The 18591-nt window shown below is 42.0% G+C and overlaps 2 protein-coding genes across 3 annotated transcripts in view; both read left to right on the forward strand.

The window, feature by feature from the left end:
- The first annotated feature begins 214 nt into the window (after positions 1–214).
- Positions 215–6528, forward strand: HRH1 (histamine receptor H1). Of its 2 annotated transcripts, none has more exons than XM_088662206.1 (2): positions 215–345; positions 3040–6528. In XM_088662206.1, exon 2 carries the CDS (start codon positions 3104–3106, stop codon positions 4559–4561), a length of 1458 nt encoding a protein of 485 aa, XP_088518332.1. In that variant the 5' UTR covers positions 215–345; positions 3040–3103; the 3' UTR covers positions 4562–6528. The 2 variants fall into 2 exon arrangements, with proteins under 2 accessions (XP_088518332.1, XP_088518331.1); XM_088662205.1 differs by having other exon boundaries at positions 223–353.
- A 4074-nt stretch (positions 6529–10602) lies between these two features.
- ATG7 (autophagy related 7) overlaps positions 10603–18591 on the forward strand; it is a 101811-nt gene continuing 93822 nt past the window's right edge. The window contains exons 1-6 of the mRNA XM_035106218.3: positions 10603–11046; positions 12825–12879; positions 14742–14859; positions 15979–16056; positions 16675–16791; positions 18440–18589. Of these exons, the coding sequence (XP_034962109.2) occupies positions 10869–11046; positions 12825–12879; positions 14742–14859; positions 15979–16056; positions 16675–16791; positions 18440–18589 (696 nt within the window). The 5' untranslated portion in view covers positions 10603–10868. The remainder of the gene's footprint in view (positions 11047–12824; positions 12880–14741; positions 14860–15978; positions 16057–16674; positions 16792–18439; positions 18590–18591) is intronic.

The raw sequence follows: 18591 nt of genomic DNA on the forward strand, positions 1-18591 counted from the left end.
AGTCCCTGCATTGTCTTTTACATGATTAAGCTTTCTGAAACTAGCATTCCAATTTTGAAACCACTACCAGTATTTCATTTTTGATAGCAACACAGCACATTCAAATGCATAATCTGAGCATAATATGTGTGCCCCCCCCCCCGATGCAATTGTTATATGATCCTCTATATGCTATCCATCCATGTGCTGTTCACGTTTTTTTCTACAGAGTTTTTGAAACTGTTGATATTAACCCGATACAGTGACGAGGATTCCAGGACTGAATGACAAACCCCTCTCCATCTCTGATGGATGCCAAAGAAGTGGTTGCCAATAATCCCATGAACACTACAAGGCATGCACCTGGTATTATGGTATCCATTCAAGTACTGATTAATCTGCATAATTAAATAACTATTGTTACCATTTTGAATGCATTGGGGCTGATGAAAGCAGGATAGATTCTGTCACTTGGGCTCATCAATTTAAGGAGTTTTACTTCTGCCGACATTAATTTTGGCTGCTCTTATTCCAGTTAAGTTTATGAACAAATGTGCTTAAAGAAGAAAGGATCCCCAAACAAGTCCATCAACTACAAGTGTTTGCCTATTTGTTTAACGGAAATCTATTTTTCTAAAGAGGACAATAGCCTTTTCTTTCACATGAATTCTGAATCATGGTCCCTTCTCTTGTGGGGGCCCAATTAGTGCCATTGCCTTCCGTTAAGAGCTTGGGTGTAATCCTTGACGCCTCCCTTTCTATGTAGGTGCAGGTTACTACAACAGCTAAGGCGACATTTTTCCACCTTCTCCGCATTAATTAGTTGGTCCCTTACCTTTCCCGCCCTGACCTAGCCACAGTGATCCATGCGGCGCTGATGGTCACCTCCAGGTTTGACTACTGTAATTCGCTCTACGTGGGGCTGCCCTTGGAGCTGTCTCAGAAACTCCAGTGGGTGCAGAATGCTGCAGCGAGGCTCCTCACGGGGTCCCTGCCATGGGAGCATATTCACCCAGTGCTTTTCCAGCTGCACTGGCTCCCGATGGAGTACGGGGTCAGATTTAAGGTGCTGGTTTTGACCTTTAAAGCCCTTTACAGCCTAGGACCCTCATACTTACTGGACTGTCTCTCCCGGTATGCCTCGTGGAGGACCTTAAGGTCCATAAACAATAATACCTTAGAGGTCCCGGGCCTGAAGGAAATCAGATTAGCCTCTAATAGAACCACGGCCTTCTCAACACTGGCCCCGACCTGGTGAGACCAGGGCCCTGCGGGATCTGATTTCTTTCCACAGGGCCTGTAAGACAGAGTTGTTCCACCTGGCATTTGGCCTGGAGTCAACCTGATTCCCTCCCCCATTTTCCCTTTCCCCCTTTTGTATGAGGCTGCATTTTTAATTTTTAATTTAATTTTTATGTATTTAGTCTTGTTGTTGTATTTTAACCAGTTGTTTTATATTTGGTGTTAGCCGCTCTGAGCCCGGCTTTGGTTGGGGAGGGCGGGGTATAAATAAATTTATTATTATTATTATTATTATTATTTGCAGAAAAAACATGGTTATGCTGATATTTATTCAGAAGTCATACATTCATTTATTTTCATTTTATTAGAAACTTAAAACACCTGGTCCCAACATCAACAAAATGTTTTGCAATGCATAAAAAATAAACATAGAACTTTGCACCATTTTGCAGATTTACACCTTTCTTAAGTGTGAGTGGCATGTGAAGGACTGTTTCCTCAGTTGTCCCTTGGTTCATATGAGGAATTGTTGATGAATGAATATGCAATTCCCTGGCAACGACAAACTGTCAGCAAAAAATCAGAGGCCGATCAAAATGTACTTTCCGAACTTAAAATTAAAAGCTGAAATATGCTGACTGCTAGCTGTTCAAAAATTAGCCCCCCATTCTTTGCTTTCTAATAAAAAAGGACAGAGGAGGAAGTCAAGAGACACCATCCATATGATTCACTGATCATTTCCACTGATAGCAAACCAAAATGACTTCGTTGGGAGAGTTACTAAGTTAGAGAATGTGATTAAATATATGAGTGGATGATGAAGGGGTGCATCACTGATATTCCTTTAGGAGAATCACACTACAGGATATCAAAAGGCTGCCCTTGGTAAGAATGGTAGGGTATACATTTACCATATTAGCATTTACCACAAAGCAAAAATCTCTCCGCCTTTAAGAGTTCAGGAAGAAATAGAGTTTTATTTCAGCTTCCTGTTATTAGTTGCTGACCATTTTATGTATTTTTGACAGCCATTCTTTCCAGTGACCGTACAGCAATGAGAACCTTGCAGAAGCAGCAAGGTTGGACTGTTATTAATTTATTTGCTGACAAGTTAAATATATATATATCTGAAAGTGTGTTTATACTACTTCTAATATAACTAATAGGAAGCAATGGATCAGGCACATTCCCTAAACAGTCCAAAGCACATATACAGTGTGCAGTAACTGGATTACAATTTATGGTTTTGTAGAGCAGGGGTAGCCATTGCAGTGCCTGCCAGATGTTTTAGACCAAAGCACCTATTCTTCCCAGCCAGCAGGGAATGATGGTCAGGGATGATGGAAGCTGTAGTTCAGCAATGTTTGCAGGGGACTACATTGCCTATCCTTCTAGAGCAGACTGGTGGGCAACAAGGGGCGCAAGGAGAGGGAAGAAAAGTCCTATTGCACATGCAGAAGTCCTTGCGCTAATGGGACTTCATTGGATGCCACCCCATCTGCCCTATACTTCATATAACTGCCATAACTGCCATATAACTGCCCTTTTCACTTTTTCTGAGGGAAGATAATTGGCACATAAAGATAAAAAGATATATACATACAAATATGTATAAAATGAATTGTAATTGTTTAAAAGGCCTTTAATGATACAGCACAAGAGATGTGGACTGGAAATCCAGGTGCTTTTGCAAATTTTTGCAGTATAGTTTCTTTGTAATCTTTTTTACCTCAGTCAACTCATTCGTTGCTTCTTATATCTGTCAATATTGTTGGAAAACTTAGCCTGTTGTTGGAACATTTTCTTTTTCATTTACAGATTCACAAAGGCAGGGAGAAAACAACTGACCAACTGATTCTTTTCTTCTAACTTTAGTGAAGAGATGTGTGTGACTGAAAGAACCACAAACAAGAATTCTACAGAGGCTCAACCTGTTCTAGGACTGGTCTTGGGTAGCATCTCCCTGATCACAGTTGTAATGAATATTTTGGTCCTGTATGCAGTGAGAACAGAAAAGAAACTGCAGACAGTTGGCAATCTTTATATTGTCAGTCTATCATGTGCAGATGTTATAGTTGGTGCAGCTGTCATGCCACTAAACATTGTGTACTTGCTGAAGGATAAATGGATCTGGAATAGAAATGCTTGCCTGTTTTGGCTGTCAATGGATTATGTTGCTAGCACAGCCTCCATATTCAGTCTCTTCATACTTTGCATAGATCGTTACCGTTCTGTCCAGCAGCCACTAAAATATCTCAAGTACCGGACCAAAACGAGAGCCTCTGTTATGATATCAGTAGCTTGGCTGCTCTCTTGTATGTGGGTAATCCCAATCCTTGGCTGGCGCAATTTTTATAAGGACAGCAACACAACTGTTAGCAATGGGGCTGATAATGGAAATATATGTGAAACAGATTTTTGCAATATTGTGTGGTTTAAAGTTTTGACAGCCATGATAAACTTTTATGTGCCATCACTGCTGATGCTTTGGTTCTATGCAAAAATATACAAGGCAGTCCAGCGGCATTATCGGCACCGGGAGCGCATACATGGGTCTTTTATATCATCCTCGGAAAAATCAGGTATGTACAGTGGAAGGCTGCAAGAAGTGCAAAAGATTTGTTTCCGAAGTGCAAGTAAAGATATTGGACAAGTCTCAAATGAGAGCAGCTGTGACCAGAACAAAAGAACGGCAGCCAAATATCCAGCAAGCAATTTTGTTAATGCCCCCAAGGATGTTCATTGCAGTAACCATGAAGTAGTGAAGCTTAGCTGTTTTCCTCTAGCCCTTGCACAGAGTGACATGAAAACAGGCACTGAAGACATGAGGTATGACTGTGCCGATAAAAGCACTCGGATTACAGAGAACCTTTGCCCCCAAGACTTTGAGTTAAGCAAGACTTTGGATGAGAAGATTTACACAGAGCAGCCTCCCTGCAGAAATTACTCTGATTTCACTCTAGAGGATCATCCTTATATCGAAGGGTGTTTCCCTCAGTATACCAACAAAAAAGACAGCACAAGTCTCCGTCAGTTGAAAAAGACATGGGAGAAGCTACGCAGCCATTCCATGAGTGTTAATCAAGGGTTGCGTATGAACAGAGACAGAAAGGCAGCCAAACAATTGGGATTCATAATGGCGGCATTTATGCTGTGCTGGAGTCCATATTTTGTTTTCTTCATGGTCATGGCCTATTGTGAAAGCTGCTACAATCGGCCAGTTCATATGTTTACTATTTGGCTTGGCTATGTAAATTCTACTTTAAATCCATTTATATATCCACTCTGTAATGAGAACTTCAGAAAGGCTTTCAAGAAGATCTTTCATATGAAACCCTAGCTTCTTTTTTGGAATATTCTGGGGTGGAGTGAGGGAGGGGATCCTCAGTATCATGGTGGAAGGAAAAATTGACTTTCTAGTACCGGTACTATAGAGAATAATTGCAAACGCAGCAAATTCTTTTAGAAGATCCTTGGGAACTGAAGAAATTGAAAAGAGTGAAAAACGAAAAGGAGAGATTTAAGTAAAATATTGTGCTTTATTAATTAAACACTCCCAAGTTTTAGCCTCAGGGTTGTTTTTGTTTTGAAAATATTTTCATTGTATTTTTATTTTCCAGTTCTATTCTTTGTAACAAAACTGAGACAAAATTAAGTATGTTAGCACTTCACCTAGTTTCTAAAGCCGAAACAGATGTTTCTTCACTTCAGTGGCCAGTTTACTATTGTCACTTGTCTCTTGATATTATTAGATGCTCCCTGGTTCCCAGAGCAATGAGAATGATTTGATGGATAATTATAGCAATCAGTTTTACCGCACACAATATTGGTTGCAACATGTTTCAAATACTTAGTGGTTGGTATACCCACCTCTGTTGAACTGCAGATTGTAAGCTCCTTGGGGTTGGGACGTGTCCTTCTACACTCAATAAAGCACGGTGCACACTACTGGTGTGTATGCGTGTGTGTGTAAGAGAGATACATACAATTCCTCCCCACCACCACCCACATATTCACACTCACATACAGCTCAATGTCAAGGCAGTGCTTCAGTATTCACAATGTTCCGTAGTTCTCACAGTAAATCAAAGTCACTTGCCCAGAAACCATCCACACGCCCCATCTAATAGCTACCTGCAATTGACACATTGCTGCCTTCTCTCTTCAGCTCTCTGTAAACATTACTTTTTATAAATAACAGAGCAGCATTCCATAAAACACCAGCTGCAGAGTAAAACCATTGGAGTTTTATTAAAGAAATTAGGCAGCAGTGCTTCTGAATACCGGTTTCTGGAAACCACAGGAGGAAAGAGTGCTCTTGTGCTTGGTTTCTGCTTGCAGGTTTCCCACAGGCATCTATTTGGCCACTGTGAGAACAGGACAGTGTCAGACTTGGGTATTATGGCACCCTTTGTAAGGCCAGCATCCCCCGGCCTCGCACTGCTGGGAAATCACTAACTAAGCTTTGGGAAGGAGTACTGGGTAGATTTACAGACATATATCTCTTGCACGGTGGAAATATATTTATATTATGGATTCTATAGTTAAACAATGGAAGCATTCTATGAAATTTGCTGTAGTGGTACTACTAAAAGAATTTTTAAAATGTCTAGTTCCACCTCAAGCAGTTGTTTGAGATGTAAAAGCAAATATACCATTAAAAATGGTATCTGAAAAATGGTATCTGAAGAGGTGTGCATGCACACGAAAGCTCATACCAATGACAAACTTAGTTGGTCTCTAAGGTGCTACTGGAAGGAATTTTTTTTTATTTTGTTTCGACTATGGCAGACCAACATGGCTACCTACCTGTAATTAAAAATTCTGTTAGGGTATTGCAACTTCTTGAATGTTATTAAAGAAATTATGAGAGATGTGCCTGTTTACATTATATTATTAAGTGATTTGAGAAACTGTGTGAAAAGGAAACATAGGACAGAAGTGGACAGTTAATTAGCAAATCATCCTTGTGAAGAACTGGAAAAGTAATAGGAAACGATAAACTGATGAATGGTTTAGGAAAGTATGAATGAATTGATCATGTGCAAACAGCTATTACCACAGTACTTTTGAGTAGTAATAGAACTGTGACAAACTTTTTGGAAGGTTAGGAAAAAGTTAGTAAGACTGGACTGAAAATTAGAGAAAACACAAGTGAAACCATGTAAAGAACTATGTTTGTTTTATAGAACACAGGAATAAATGCTTTGTCTTCTGTATATTTTAATATATTAATGTGAAATTGTAAATGGTTTTAATGTTGAACTCATTTTAAAAAATTAAAAGTACCTAGCAAATGTTCTTGAACTATTGTTTTAAAACAATATTTTACTGTGCATCCAAACACCCAGCAAGAGCAACTCTCCCTCAACTTGCATCTATTGTGGTAAAACACTTAATTCCTGATATGCAAACCTCTCAGCTGCCTAATTATGATTTTAATATAGGTTCACAGAACTAGAGGGTGCTTTTGTCTCAAAGGGTTATTCCTCGATGTTATTCTTATGAATTAGCATCAGGTGGCGCTGTGGTTAAACCACTGAGCCTAGGGCTTGCTGATCAGAAGGTCAGCGGTTCGAATCCCTGCGACGGGGTGAGCTCCCATTGCTTGGTCCCAGCTCCTGCCAACCTAGCAGTTCGAAAGCACATCAAAAATGCAAGTAGATAAATAGGAACCACTACAGCGGGAAGGTAAACGGTGTTTCCATGTGCTGCTCTGGTTCGCCAGAAGCGGCTTTGTCATGCTGGCCACATGACCTGGAAGCTATACGCCGGCTCCCTCGGCCAATAATGCGAGATGAGCGCGCAACCCCAGAGTCGGTCACGACTGGACCTAATGGTCAGGGGTCCCTTTACCTTTACCTTTATTTTTCAATAAGACTCTTACTTTGCCTATGGTGACATCTGGCTAAATCTTTTTGATGAAGGCTACTCTTATTCTTCATGTTCTGAATGCTTTCCGCAATCCTGTAATATGGCAAGATTCCAGAAATCAAAAATCGTTTCACCCATGTTGCGTCACCCATACAAAATGTTGTATATTGCCTCCTAACTCTAATTCCTGAGGTTACAATGAGATATTTAATTAGGAAAACACATCATACATTTCAGACTGCTATCATCATTTTCATAAACCAATTGGCAGGACCCAGTTGCCTAGGAGCAAATTAATTCTAAGTTTCTATTAAATGCCCTAAGACACTGTTTGATGTCAATTTTCCTGGGAAATGCAAGTTCCTAAATTGTACAAGTATTTTGAAAAATAAGTTTAAGTTTAGCACAGATAGTTTATTTGAATCCAGGTACGTAGCATGCTGTGCCATTGGCAGCTGTGTGGCCCAGGACTGCAGGGGAACAGGAAGAGCATGTTTCCCCTTCTTCAACTCTGCTATGCATTTTTTTTAATATCTGGCCTTAGGAAGAATTCTGTGTAAAATGATAGCTCACCTATGCCATACATATTGTAAACACTGGTTGGTTCTAATGAAGGTATTGGGTTATTGTCCCCGTGATTTCCCTGACCCTAGTCCCCAGCTAGACCATAACGTCTGTTATATTTCCAAAATAAGCAATCTAAACATGGTATCTAGTGAACTTTTTTGAGATAAATGACTAAAGGGAATTTTTTCCACTCCCCAAGCCTAGGGATTTAATGCTTTTGTAAGATAAGGATGTAGCAAGTACATCTGTCTTCTGAGTGCTTTCCATTTTCAAAGCTGGATAGCATGCTGGCTGCTATTTTTAAAATGTCCCTTTTCAGTGTGAAGTAATCTGATAAAGTGTTAAGGAAAAGTTAAGCCATAAATGCAAAGGGGCTTCAATCTGTATTTGAACTATGATTCCAAAAGCTCCACCAACATACAGAAGATCCTGACAGTTGTTTGATAAAACCGTAGAACCAAAACTTGGAATAAAGCTGATATTATTAAATAGGCTACCTAGTATTTATGTGCATCTAAATCCCACCTTCCCTTGCAGTACCTCAGGTATGAGATGCCACTAGCATCTTTGTGGGCTTAGCTAAATAGTCTCGCAATACTTGCCCCAACCCACCACCCTGCACAATTTATTTCTTCTAATTTGACACTCAGTCCCTTGAGGGACAGGTAGGAAAATGCTATATTGTAGAGCTTTGTTTTCGTTAAACAAAGAGCTAAAATGTCTTATCTTATTTGGCATTCAGGTGGGCACACAGACATGGCACTAGCTAAGCCATATTGTGCCAAGCAACTAACGCAGGGGTGGGCAGAAGGTGGATCAGGGTCTACTACCAAATCCTGATCATCAAGAGTTTGTGACTCTCAGTGGTTTAACAATATAGACAACAGAAAGATCCCCCCCACCTCCTAATTAAGCTGCTGAAATCTAGAAAGCTTGGGAAAACAGGAATAGAAAGGATTTATGTCCGAGAACACCTGTTTTGGTACTGAACACACCTTCCTGGGCTCAGCATGTGCTCAGAGGCAAACTTGTCCTGCAATTGTGTCTGCCTTCCTGAGCCGCTATTTTACACCTGGCTTCAGGTGGTGGACCTGGGGTTGTAGATCTTACAGGGAAGTCTGTCTACCTCTGCACTAGAGTATGTTCCAAGCAAATGCCTCTACAGCTTCATTCACGTCAAACGTAACATTTTCCTTTGTCAGCAGCCACAGTCTCATTAATTCCAAAGATCTAAAAAAGCCAATTGTTTCAAAAAGAAAATAGGAAGAAAGCAAACAGATGAATGCTTTCACCCAGACACTAAGCTACGGCCATATGGTAGAGATCAAATGTCTGGATACTTAAGAGAAAGGCTGGAGTGTATTTTTAAAATGTGGACACTTGAGCAAAACATGTATGTGACGCACTCAGAGTTGGAATGACATTCAGGAGTGAAACCACCTGCACCATCTGTTTCAAAGAGAAGAAGAGATCTGTGGTCCATTATGCCAAGGGAGCCAAGAGAGTAGCACTGCTCGCATTTGCAACTGTTTATTGAAAGGGCTACTACATGAATGCTTCTAACGCATGGGTAGTACAAAAGCAGGGGCGGTAACATTCAGCTTCTAAACAATCCATCTTTTAAACGGTACAGAACTTAGAAGAGGTACTGATGAGAAGCTGTGTCACCTATTGTTGCAGGGTGTCACAGCAGGCACAACCTGGCAGGCACCTGTGACCCATGAGCAGCCATGATTGACATAGTTATGGAATGCGAAGTAGGGCAGGGGTTCACCACCATCCCAGCAAACAGAGGTCCATGAAACAAGGTGAAGCGCAGCTTTTGTTAAGTAAATAGCAGCTGCAAGGAGGGGGGGGCAATTACCAACTTTCTCTCCCTGTCAACATCCTGACAAAAGTCTCCTCAGAAGTTCCTTTCACTTCAAGGGAAGCCTCCCCTGATCCCAATGAGATTTCCTTCCAGACAGTGCAGCTTCTGGGAAAGGATTGGGGGGGAGGGCAGGACATCTATCACAGTCCTATGGTCAAATTTATCGTACTGGGATCCCACGGGTGATTTAGGCTAAGAGCGTCGTGCCTTCTCCTTTTTGTGGTCTGGAGGATGCCTATTCCCAGTTCCCACGGCGTCGTTTCTGCCCGAGCTGGTGTGTGTCTGCTTATAAAAACCCTGAGGAGGAGAAAGCGGGTGGTTTGCTGAGCTTTCGGGGTTGCGATACTACGAATTTGTCTTTGGGTCACTTAGAAACCCGCAAGGTGGTTGTTGTGGTAAATGGAGGCACATATTACAATCACACGAAAAAAAGGCGCTACTGGCTGCGGCGCCAGCAAAAACCTTCCCGCAGGTGGAAGGCAGCAGGCGAACTCCCTGCGGAGGTAACTGGTGGCTATGCAAGCTGCAGCCGCTGCTGCTTGACAAACCTTCCGAAGGGGAGGCTAACGTGATGTCGAGCTCGACTATACACAGCAGAGAGAGGCGAGGCTTGAAAATGCCGCGCAGCGCCCTCCCTCGAATCCTTACTGGTTCCCACGTTGGGCATGCGGGACAACACAACTCCGACAAATGTCAGCGGGTCTTGCCCCGCCCCAGACTGTCGTCTCCAATGCGCTCGGCTGTCCCAAGGGGGACCTGCCAGCCACCCACTCACGCCCTAAAACTATATCAACACTTCCAGTCCCTCGCGGAATTTCCGCAGCAGCCAACCAACTCATATAACTAGAAACTTGGAATTGTACTAATTTACGCGTGATCGTTGTAATTTTGGGAAGCTCCTCTTCCCTCTCTACAGCGGCTTCCAAACGGAACCGGAAGTGGGAGAAGAAGCGTGACTAGCCTTCGCTTGCCCTATCTCTATGTTTGTTCTGCACTGGCGTCCGCCCCGCGTTCATAGAGATAAAGAAAGCTCCCTCACGGCCTTTCCGCTTCAAAGGTTCTAAACTTCCGTGGCCCTGCGCGCATGTCAAGAGGCGGGACGAAGATGGCGGCGCTCTGCGGCGACGGCGGCTTCCGGTGTCCGGCGATCCGCTGAATGGGCGAAGCGAGGAAGATAGTTCCGGAGGAAGGCTGCTCCCTCGGGTGAGAAGTTAGCTCTGTTTCTTGCCTTGCGCAGCTCTCGAACTCTGTGCTGTGTTCACTCTTGCGCGGTGAGTTCCAGAGACGTCGCTGAAGCAGCAGCAGCAGCAACAGCAACAGCAGCAGCAGCAGCAGCATGACGAGCGAGGGTACCGAAACGCGGAATCCCGCGGAAGGTGGACCCCCTAAACTGCAGTTTGTCCCCTTCAGCAGCGCCTTGGATGCTGGCTTTTGGCATGAGCTGACCCAGAAGAAGCTCAACGAGTACAAGCTCGACGAGACCCCCAAGGCGATCAGAGGCTATTACTATAATGGCAAGTACACCGTGGGCCATTTCTCTTTTCCGGGGGTGGGTGGGAGGGATTGTTGACCCCAGTAATAGTGGTTCATGATGCTGGATCACGCCCTGCGCAGATTAAAGGCAGATTCTCACGATGCTGAGGTGTATGGTGGCAAAATGAAACAATTATACAGCATTGCTTCACCACGCGAAGTGTAACCTGCTCCTGCTGCGCATGTTTCCTCGACGGTAAGCGCCGCTCTCGAATTCCGCGGCGTAGGATATTGTTGCCAACCCCACACATTTCATTTGGAGTAAGACCCACTGAACTGAGCGGCAGTTACCTTTTGAGCCAAACGTGCATAGGATCTGGGGGTTTGATGCTGATGCTTTGTGGCCCCCCCTGCAGAGGCTTCAACTTCAGTGTCCATGACACTAAAAAAATGTACTCGTTTATATTTACGTTGTACAGTACTGTATATTGTTTGATCATCAAGACTTCTGAGCAGTTTATATAAAGCAATATAAAATATACATCAAAATACTGATAAGATCAAATGTTAAAAACAAGCTCCCCTATGTTTTCCCCAAATTACAGTGGTTCCTCGGTTTAAGAACAGCCCTATTTCGAACTATTCGGTTTACGAACTCCCTAGAACCGGAGGTAGTGTCCCGGTTTGCGAACTTTACCTAGGTCTAAGAATGGAAGTCGAACGGTGGAAGGGCACTGGCGGTGGGAGGCCTCATTAGGGAAAGCGCGCCTCGGTTTAAGAACGGTTTCAGTTTAAGAACGGACTTCCGGAACAGATTAAGTTCGTAAACTGAGGTACCACTGTATAAGTAAAACTGGCGGTTTGAAAATATACAAAATAAAATGGTATGTTGAAATTCATGCAATAATTAAAGCTTTTAGAAGACACCAGAAGCAATAAAGGTGTTTGACTAATATCAATGGGCAGGGAGTTCCAGAGTGTAGGTGTTGGCGCACTGAAAGATCTGTTTCTTGGAAGCATGGAGCAAACATGACGTGGCCCTTGTGAAACTGTCTGTTCTGCAGATTGAAGCAGTCTGTTGGGCATATAGGGAGAGTAAAGTGATCCTTCAAATACACTGACCCTAAACACTTGAGAACTTATTCTAGCTAGCAGTTCCATGTCCCTGCAGTGCAACAACACAGTCCCAAGTCAAGTCTGTGAAAGTCTTTTTGCACTCAAACTTAAGACCCTTACATTTTATCTAAGCTTAGGAGCCTAGCTTGCTCTGGATGACAGGAGCCTGTGGGTACTGATAGACAAATTTATTTCTGTTTCCGGAACAGAGAAATAGGAAGCACTTCATAGTTATTCTCTGTTAACTCCTGTCCTCTTTCTTGAACAGCTGGTGTTTCACTCTTCCTCCATTAATATGTATGAAGGAGCCCACTGACTGCATACCACTGGCTCTTCAAATTGAACAGGGAAAATGTACAACCTCAAATTATTTATCCAGGCTATCTATAGGCTATAGTGGTAGGTGGGTGGGTGGAGGAGGGGGGAAGGAAGCAGAAATACATCCTTTTCAATCACACTGTCCTTCATACAATAGTTCTGTGAAATGGGGAACCAGTTATGAAACCACCATATGAGGAAAGAATATCTTGTGAGGAAAGCACATATATATGCTCAGTCATTAAGCAATCTTATGAGGGAGTATATTAAGATTGTTCCTTGTCTAGCACACACAATGTTGCTTCCCTTATGGGGAAAATGTATAATAATACATATACCCATATATACAGCCATTCTAAAAAAAAACCTGTTGTTGTTGTTCTAGGAGATCCTGCTGGTATGCCAGCTCGTTTAACGCTGGAATTTAGTGCTTTTGATATGTAAGTAACTTAAATGGCTCCTATGTTATCTTTATTTCTCCACTTTATTTTTCCACTTGCAAGCAGCCACTATGGCTTGACATAGGCTTTCATATGTAGCAATATCTGTGCTGTTCTTTTTAGATTTTTTTCCATTCTGGATCCTCACAATGGTGACATTGCATTAGAGCTATTCCATTTCTCCCACACCATCCTACTTTGCCTCCTAGTACCCAAAAATCAAGACTCCACCCTTTTTTTGGAAACCAGAATGGCCCTGCAAAAACGTTTAAGTGAGAATGCTTTTTTGCACACCATTCCTCATTTACTAGTTTTAATGATGCATAGGTGTTGTCCTTTTCACTTTTACTACATCCCATCCTATCATTTGGTAGCATGGTGGGAAAATGTTTCTCGGCATTGGAATTCTGAATGAAATTTTAATATATAAACATAAAACAAAGGACTGTCAGTACCTTTTCACATGCTCATGAAGGTGGAATGAATTTGTGGAGAGGAGGTGTGACATGACAAGTGTTCCATAAAACGGGTCCCTGAATTGAATGCATGGTTCCTGCTAGATACAAGCTGTGCATCCAAGTGATGGGGGACTTCAGTGATCAGGCAGGGATATAAAGGAACAGGTGTCCTTGAGGTATCCTGGACCCAGATTGTTAAGAGCCCTGTAAACTCAAGCAAGATCCTTGAACATTGTCAGGGGAGCAGGGGGAGTCACTTCAAATGGTCAGTAGGAAAACACAAATGTTGGATGAGCAATACTATGTAATGAACGGGATGCGGGTGGTGCTGTGGTCTAAACTACTCAGCCTAGGGCTTGCCGATCAGAAGGTCAGCGGTTCGAATCCCTGTGACAGGGTGAGCTCCCGTTGATTGGTCCCAGCTCCTTCCCACCTAGCAGTTTGAAAGCACGTCAAAGGGCAAGTAGATAAATAGGTACTGCTCTGGCAGGAAGGTAAACAGCGTTTCTGTCCGCTGCTCTGGTTTGCCAGAAGTGGCTTAGTCATGCTGGCCACATGACCCGGAAGCTGTCTACGGAAAAACGCCAGCTCCCTCGGCCTGTAGAGCGAGATGAGCACGCAACACCAGAGTTGTCCGCAACTGGACCTAATGGTCAGGGGTCCCTTTACCTTTACTATGTTATGAGTGTGGCATTCTAGAGATAAAATGATCTATGGATTTTGTGACTTCCAGTAGATTAGCATGAACTTCGAATGCATGCCTTTTAACTTGTCAGATGTGGTTTTTAAAGCCCCAGCCCAGCTGTAAAAAGAGGACACGCATCTCTACTTGTGAAAGAGGATCCATGATCCTATTCCTCTTTTTGACATAGTTTGACAAACCAGGTGGAGATTCTGCAAAACCGAAGAGCAGTGGCCATAGGCATAACTATTTGCATTCTGCTTCTGGTTGGGAATGTGCCTCACTTCTCCCATAGCTATATTTTTATGAGACATCTAATCCAACTTCAATTCCTTTCCCCTCTGCAGGTGAGATTCATGCAAATAAATGCTAGATGAGTTTGAAATTGTTCTGGTTTGGATATGCAAGGTATATTGATCGGGGTGGGGAACCTGTGGTCCTCCAGATATTGTGGGACACACAGCTGCCATCAGCTTCAGCCAGTATGGCCAGTGATCAGGGATGATGGGAGTTGTAGTTCAATAGCATCTGAGTGGTCCATGGGTTTTCCACCACCCACCCCTATGTAGCAGCCTTGCATAACTGAATAAAATATCCAGTTTTTCATAGTTTATTTCCAGATGTTTGGGGGCAAATGTGCAGAGTACCAATAGCTCTGGTTTGTGTTAACACCATAACAAATACTGGAATATAGTTGGAAGAGTTTTTGTCTTTTTCCTTAGGAATGCCCCAACACCAGCACATTGCTGCCCTGCTATTGGAATGTTGTATAACACCAATACTTTGGAAGCATTCAAATCCTGTGATAAGAAGCTTCTTCTTGAGCAAGCCGCAAATAAGGCAAGATAAAAGTGTTACTATTAGAAGCCGCTTTTTAAAACAGTATTGAAACTGTGGCAATGGTGAAAAGGACCTAGGAATATGTAACTATGACTTGAAGTTGTGATCCTGTTTTGGGAAGCCATTTGCAATGTGATCCTGTGCATGTTTGTTTTGAAGAGAGCTCTGCTGAGTTCCAGAGTACTTACTCTCAAATTGAGTGTGTGCAGGATTTCATTATTTGTTTCTCAGGCTCGCTTAAGGAATGAGATTAAGCAACTTCAGTGCCATATATTGGCAGAAAATTGTATGTCGTGTGGAGTGGTATTGGCTTTGGTGACCTGTTTTGATGCTATCCAAGGAGTAGGAAAATAAAGGCTAAGATGACAAATCTCAACACAGATTGCTTTATTGAGTTTATTGCTCTCTGTCCTCTTATATGGCAGATATTATATCATTGGGAAGCAAATATATTAACCAATACACCCACTATTTAAGTGTTTAGTGCCTTCTCACTGAGTTCATTGGGCTCAATCAAGGATTGTGGCCTAATTGATGCAAATGTTATGCCTGTGCTGTACTCATAAGCTGGTTTAATTCTCAAGTTTTTTTCTGAAATAGCATCATTTGTAGCTTTGTGAGAATGCTGAGAATTCTAATGGCAATATTGGAATGAAACCTTGACTGTTAATGCTGTTTAAATTTGCAGTGTAGGAATGCCCTTCATGTATTTGGCCTTGTAAAGAACGTAGATTACTGTTACACAGTTTTCGAAATACCTTTTATATTTCTAGCATATGCTGTTGGGAGAGATCAGGGGGTCTCTCTAGGCCTTTGCATGAAAGTGAAGGCTCTCCATGGGAAAAATTCAAATGCACAAAGAAGGAAAGAGAGCCGTCCACAGAATTACATGTGTTCTCACCATCCAAAATGAATTATTCTTTGTTCAGCATTATGTATGATTATCGTCCACCTGCATGCTCAGACTAAGCTAACACTTGTCCATTTATTTAAGTGAATCTATTCTGACTTGGTGGCATAAAACATATAATAACAGTATATATTAATATTGTTGCAATGATGAGACAAATTCTAATACTTTCCTTTACTGATGATTTTCTTCTTCTTTTCTACTGTTAGATATGGGATGCAATAACATCAGGGACTGCTGTTGAGAATCCTGTCTTACTGAACAGATTTATCCTATTAACATTTGCTGTGAGTAAATTGTGTTTTTTTAATTTTAAAAAAATTCTAGATGATTCACATCTCAGTGAAGACTAGCTGATGGGTCATGAATCTAATGCGCCCAGGCTGAAATGTCAGGTTTACACTGCAATCGTCTGTGATTCCTGGAAAGGAATCTTCTGTGTCTGGAAATATCCCTTGCTATCCCTGACATATAGAAAAATGAGAGCAAGTGGTACTTCTAATTTATTAAGGACCTAGTTTTGTACTGTATAAGAAAATGTTGTGTGTCACTGTAAAAGCAATGCCACAGTGAATGTGATGGCTCCTAATTTTGATCTTACAGAATTTGGTTCCTAGAATCCTCTTCCTAATTGGCATTTTGTAGCCTATGATGGCCTAAAAGTTTTATATGCTTCCCCTCTGCTATTCTTTCTGTGCATGTCAGTGAAGTGCAGTTAATGGCAGTACTCAGTTGTGTGACGTTGCATGGGTACATTGGGAATACTGCATTATGCAGTCGCTAAATGTCTAATTTGAATAGTAATAATTGGATCAAACAACTCTTTCCAAGCTATTACATTTTGCAGTTATTTCATTATTGTAGTTTTAAAATGTTCTAACGTGCTTATACAATTTCCTCCTTAGGATTTGAAGAGATATCGTTTCTACTACTGGTTTTGTTACCCTGCGCTTTGTCTCCCAGAAGGTATCCCTTTGATTCAGCAGCCTGTGTGCCTAGGTGCAAAGTTCTCAGCTACTCAGGTATTATTTTTTTAAAAAAAACAACAACAACACTACTAACCTAAAGCTTTTAGGACTTTATCGTTGTCAGAATGGTTTATTCATTGTAGCACTCAGTGGGGTACGCGTACGTGGAACAAAGTCTGTTCATTCGATGGGATTTACCCCCATTCTCCTCCCATGTACCTCCTAAACCTGTTTTGGGTTTCCCTCCAATCCTCCAGAACTGCTTTAGAGGCAGGGAAGGGGCATGCAAAGGAAAGGAGGGAAGTCCCACGGCATGATCGAACCTTGTTCCCTCCACGCAACGACTTTAATCCCACCCATTATTTAATCCCACCCATTATTTCTTTATTTATGGGACACCATTTCCATAAATAAATAAATATGATGGAGTCTCCTCCTTTGGAGGTCTTTAAGCAGAGGCTTGACAGGCATATGTCAAGAATGCTTTGATGGTGTTTCCTGCTCGGCAGGGGGTTGGACTGGATGGCCCTTGTGGTCTCTTCCAACTCTATGATTCTGTTTCTGTATATGGTACTTAGAAGGAGAACCTCTGGGTTTCCTAAGGCCACATTCCTTCGCCCCAGGCGACGAGAACCTTCGCCAACACTGCTTCATGTCCTTCAGTCCTGCTGGGCTGCAATGCATCCTTAAACTGTGAAAATACCTCGTTTTCCTGGATGGAAAGTGGAGAGAGGGATGCGTGCACATAGGGCCCTCTGTGTGGTTGCAATGTGTAGAGCAGATGACAATATTGTTCCTGAGTGCCTTTGTCATTGCTGTTGAGCACATTGGTGGCCTTGGTACACTAGTGACCTGCTGTGGTGATATGCATTGGTGGCTAGACCTCGGGTGGTGTGAATCTCACTCAACTAAGTAGCATTTAAGAAACAACTCTGAATTGAATAAGTCTGTGTTCTGTCTTTGTTTTGTTTTTGTTTTTTTAAAAAATGATTAAACAAATTTAACAAAACAAATCAACAATTAGTATAGCCAATTATATCCCCCTGTTTCCCCCCTCCCCTCCCTCCCCCTCCCACCCTCCTAAGACTTCCCTCAGCCTCCCACTCTGGTTTATTTGCACATGTTATTCTCTGCATGTTATAAAAGTGTACATACCTTTACCTTATCTATCCTCTGTTCTCCTAGTAAATTGTGAATGTTTATTCAAAACCTGCCAAGGAATCCAAATTCTTTTGTTGTCTTTTTAAATAGATTGTAAAAAGTTCCCATTCTTCTTTAAAATCACGATTGTCCTTCTCTTGTAGTTTGTGTGTTAGCTTTGCCAGTTCCGCATAACTCATCAGTTTTTCTTGCCATTGTTCTTTCATTGGGACTTCCTCATTCTTCAGTCCTTGTGCTAACAAGACTCTTGCCACTGTTGTAGCATACATAAATAGGTTCTTTGTTTTCCTTGGCAGGTCTTGTCCTAAAATCCCTAACAAAAAATCTTCTGGTTTTTTTTTGCAAATGTCATTTTAAACATTTTTTCCAGTTCATTATATATCATCTCCCAATTTTTTTAACTTCTCTGCGTTCCCACCACATATAATAAAAAGTACCTTCTTTTTCTTTACATTTCCAACATTTATTTAACCCAGTTTTGTACATTTTCCCCCATTTTTACTGGTGTAATGTACCATCTATTGTTCTGTCTTTGTTTTAGATCGAAGCTCTCCAGAATGCATATGATGAGCTTTGTCAGAAAGAAGGCCTTACAGCTCTGCCCTTTTTTCTAATCAAGTACCACGACGATTCTGTTCTTGTCTCCTTGCTCAGAAACTGGGACAACTTCTTTTCTGATCCCGGGGAGCAGGT

The sequence above is a fragment of the Zootoca vivipara genome, chromosome 2, assembly GCF_965207765.1.
Source record: "Zootoca vivipara chromosome 2, rZooViv2.hap1.1, whole genome shotgun sequence".
In the NCBI taxonomy this organism is placed as follows: domain Eukaryota; kingdom Metazoa; phylum Chordata; class Lepidosauria; order Squamata; family Lacertidae; genus Zootoca; species Zootoca vivipara.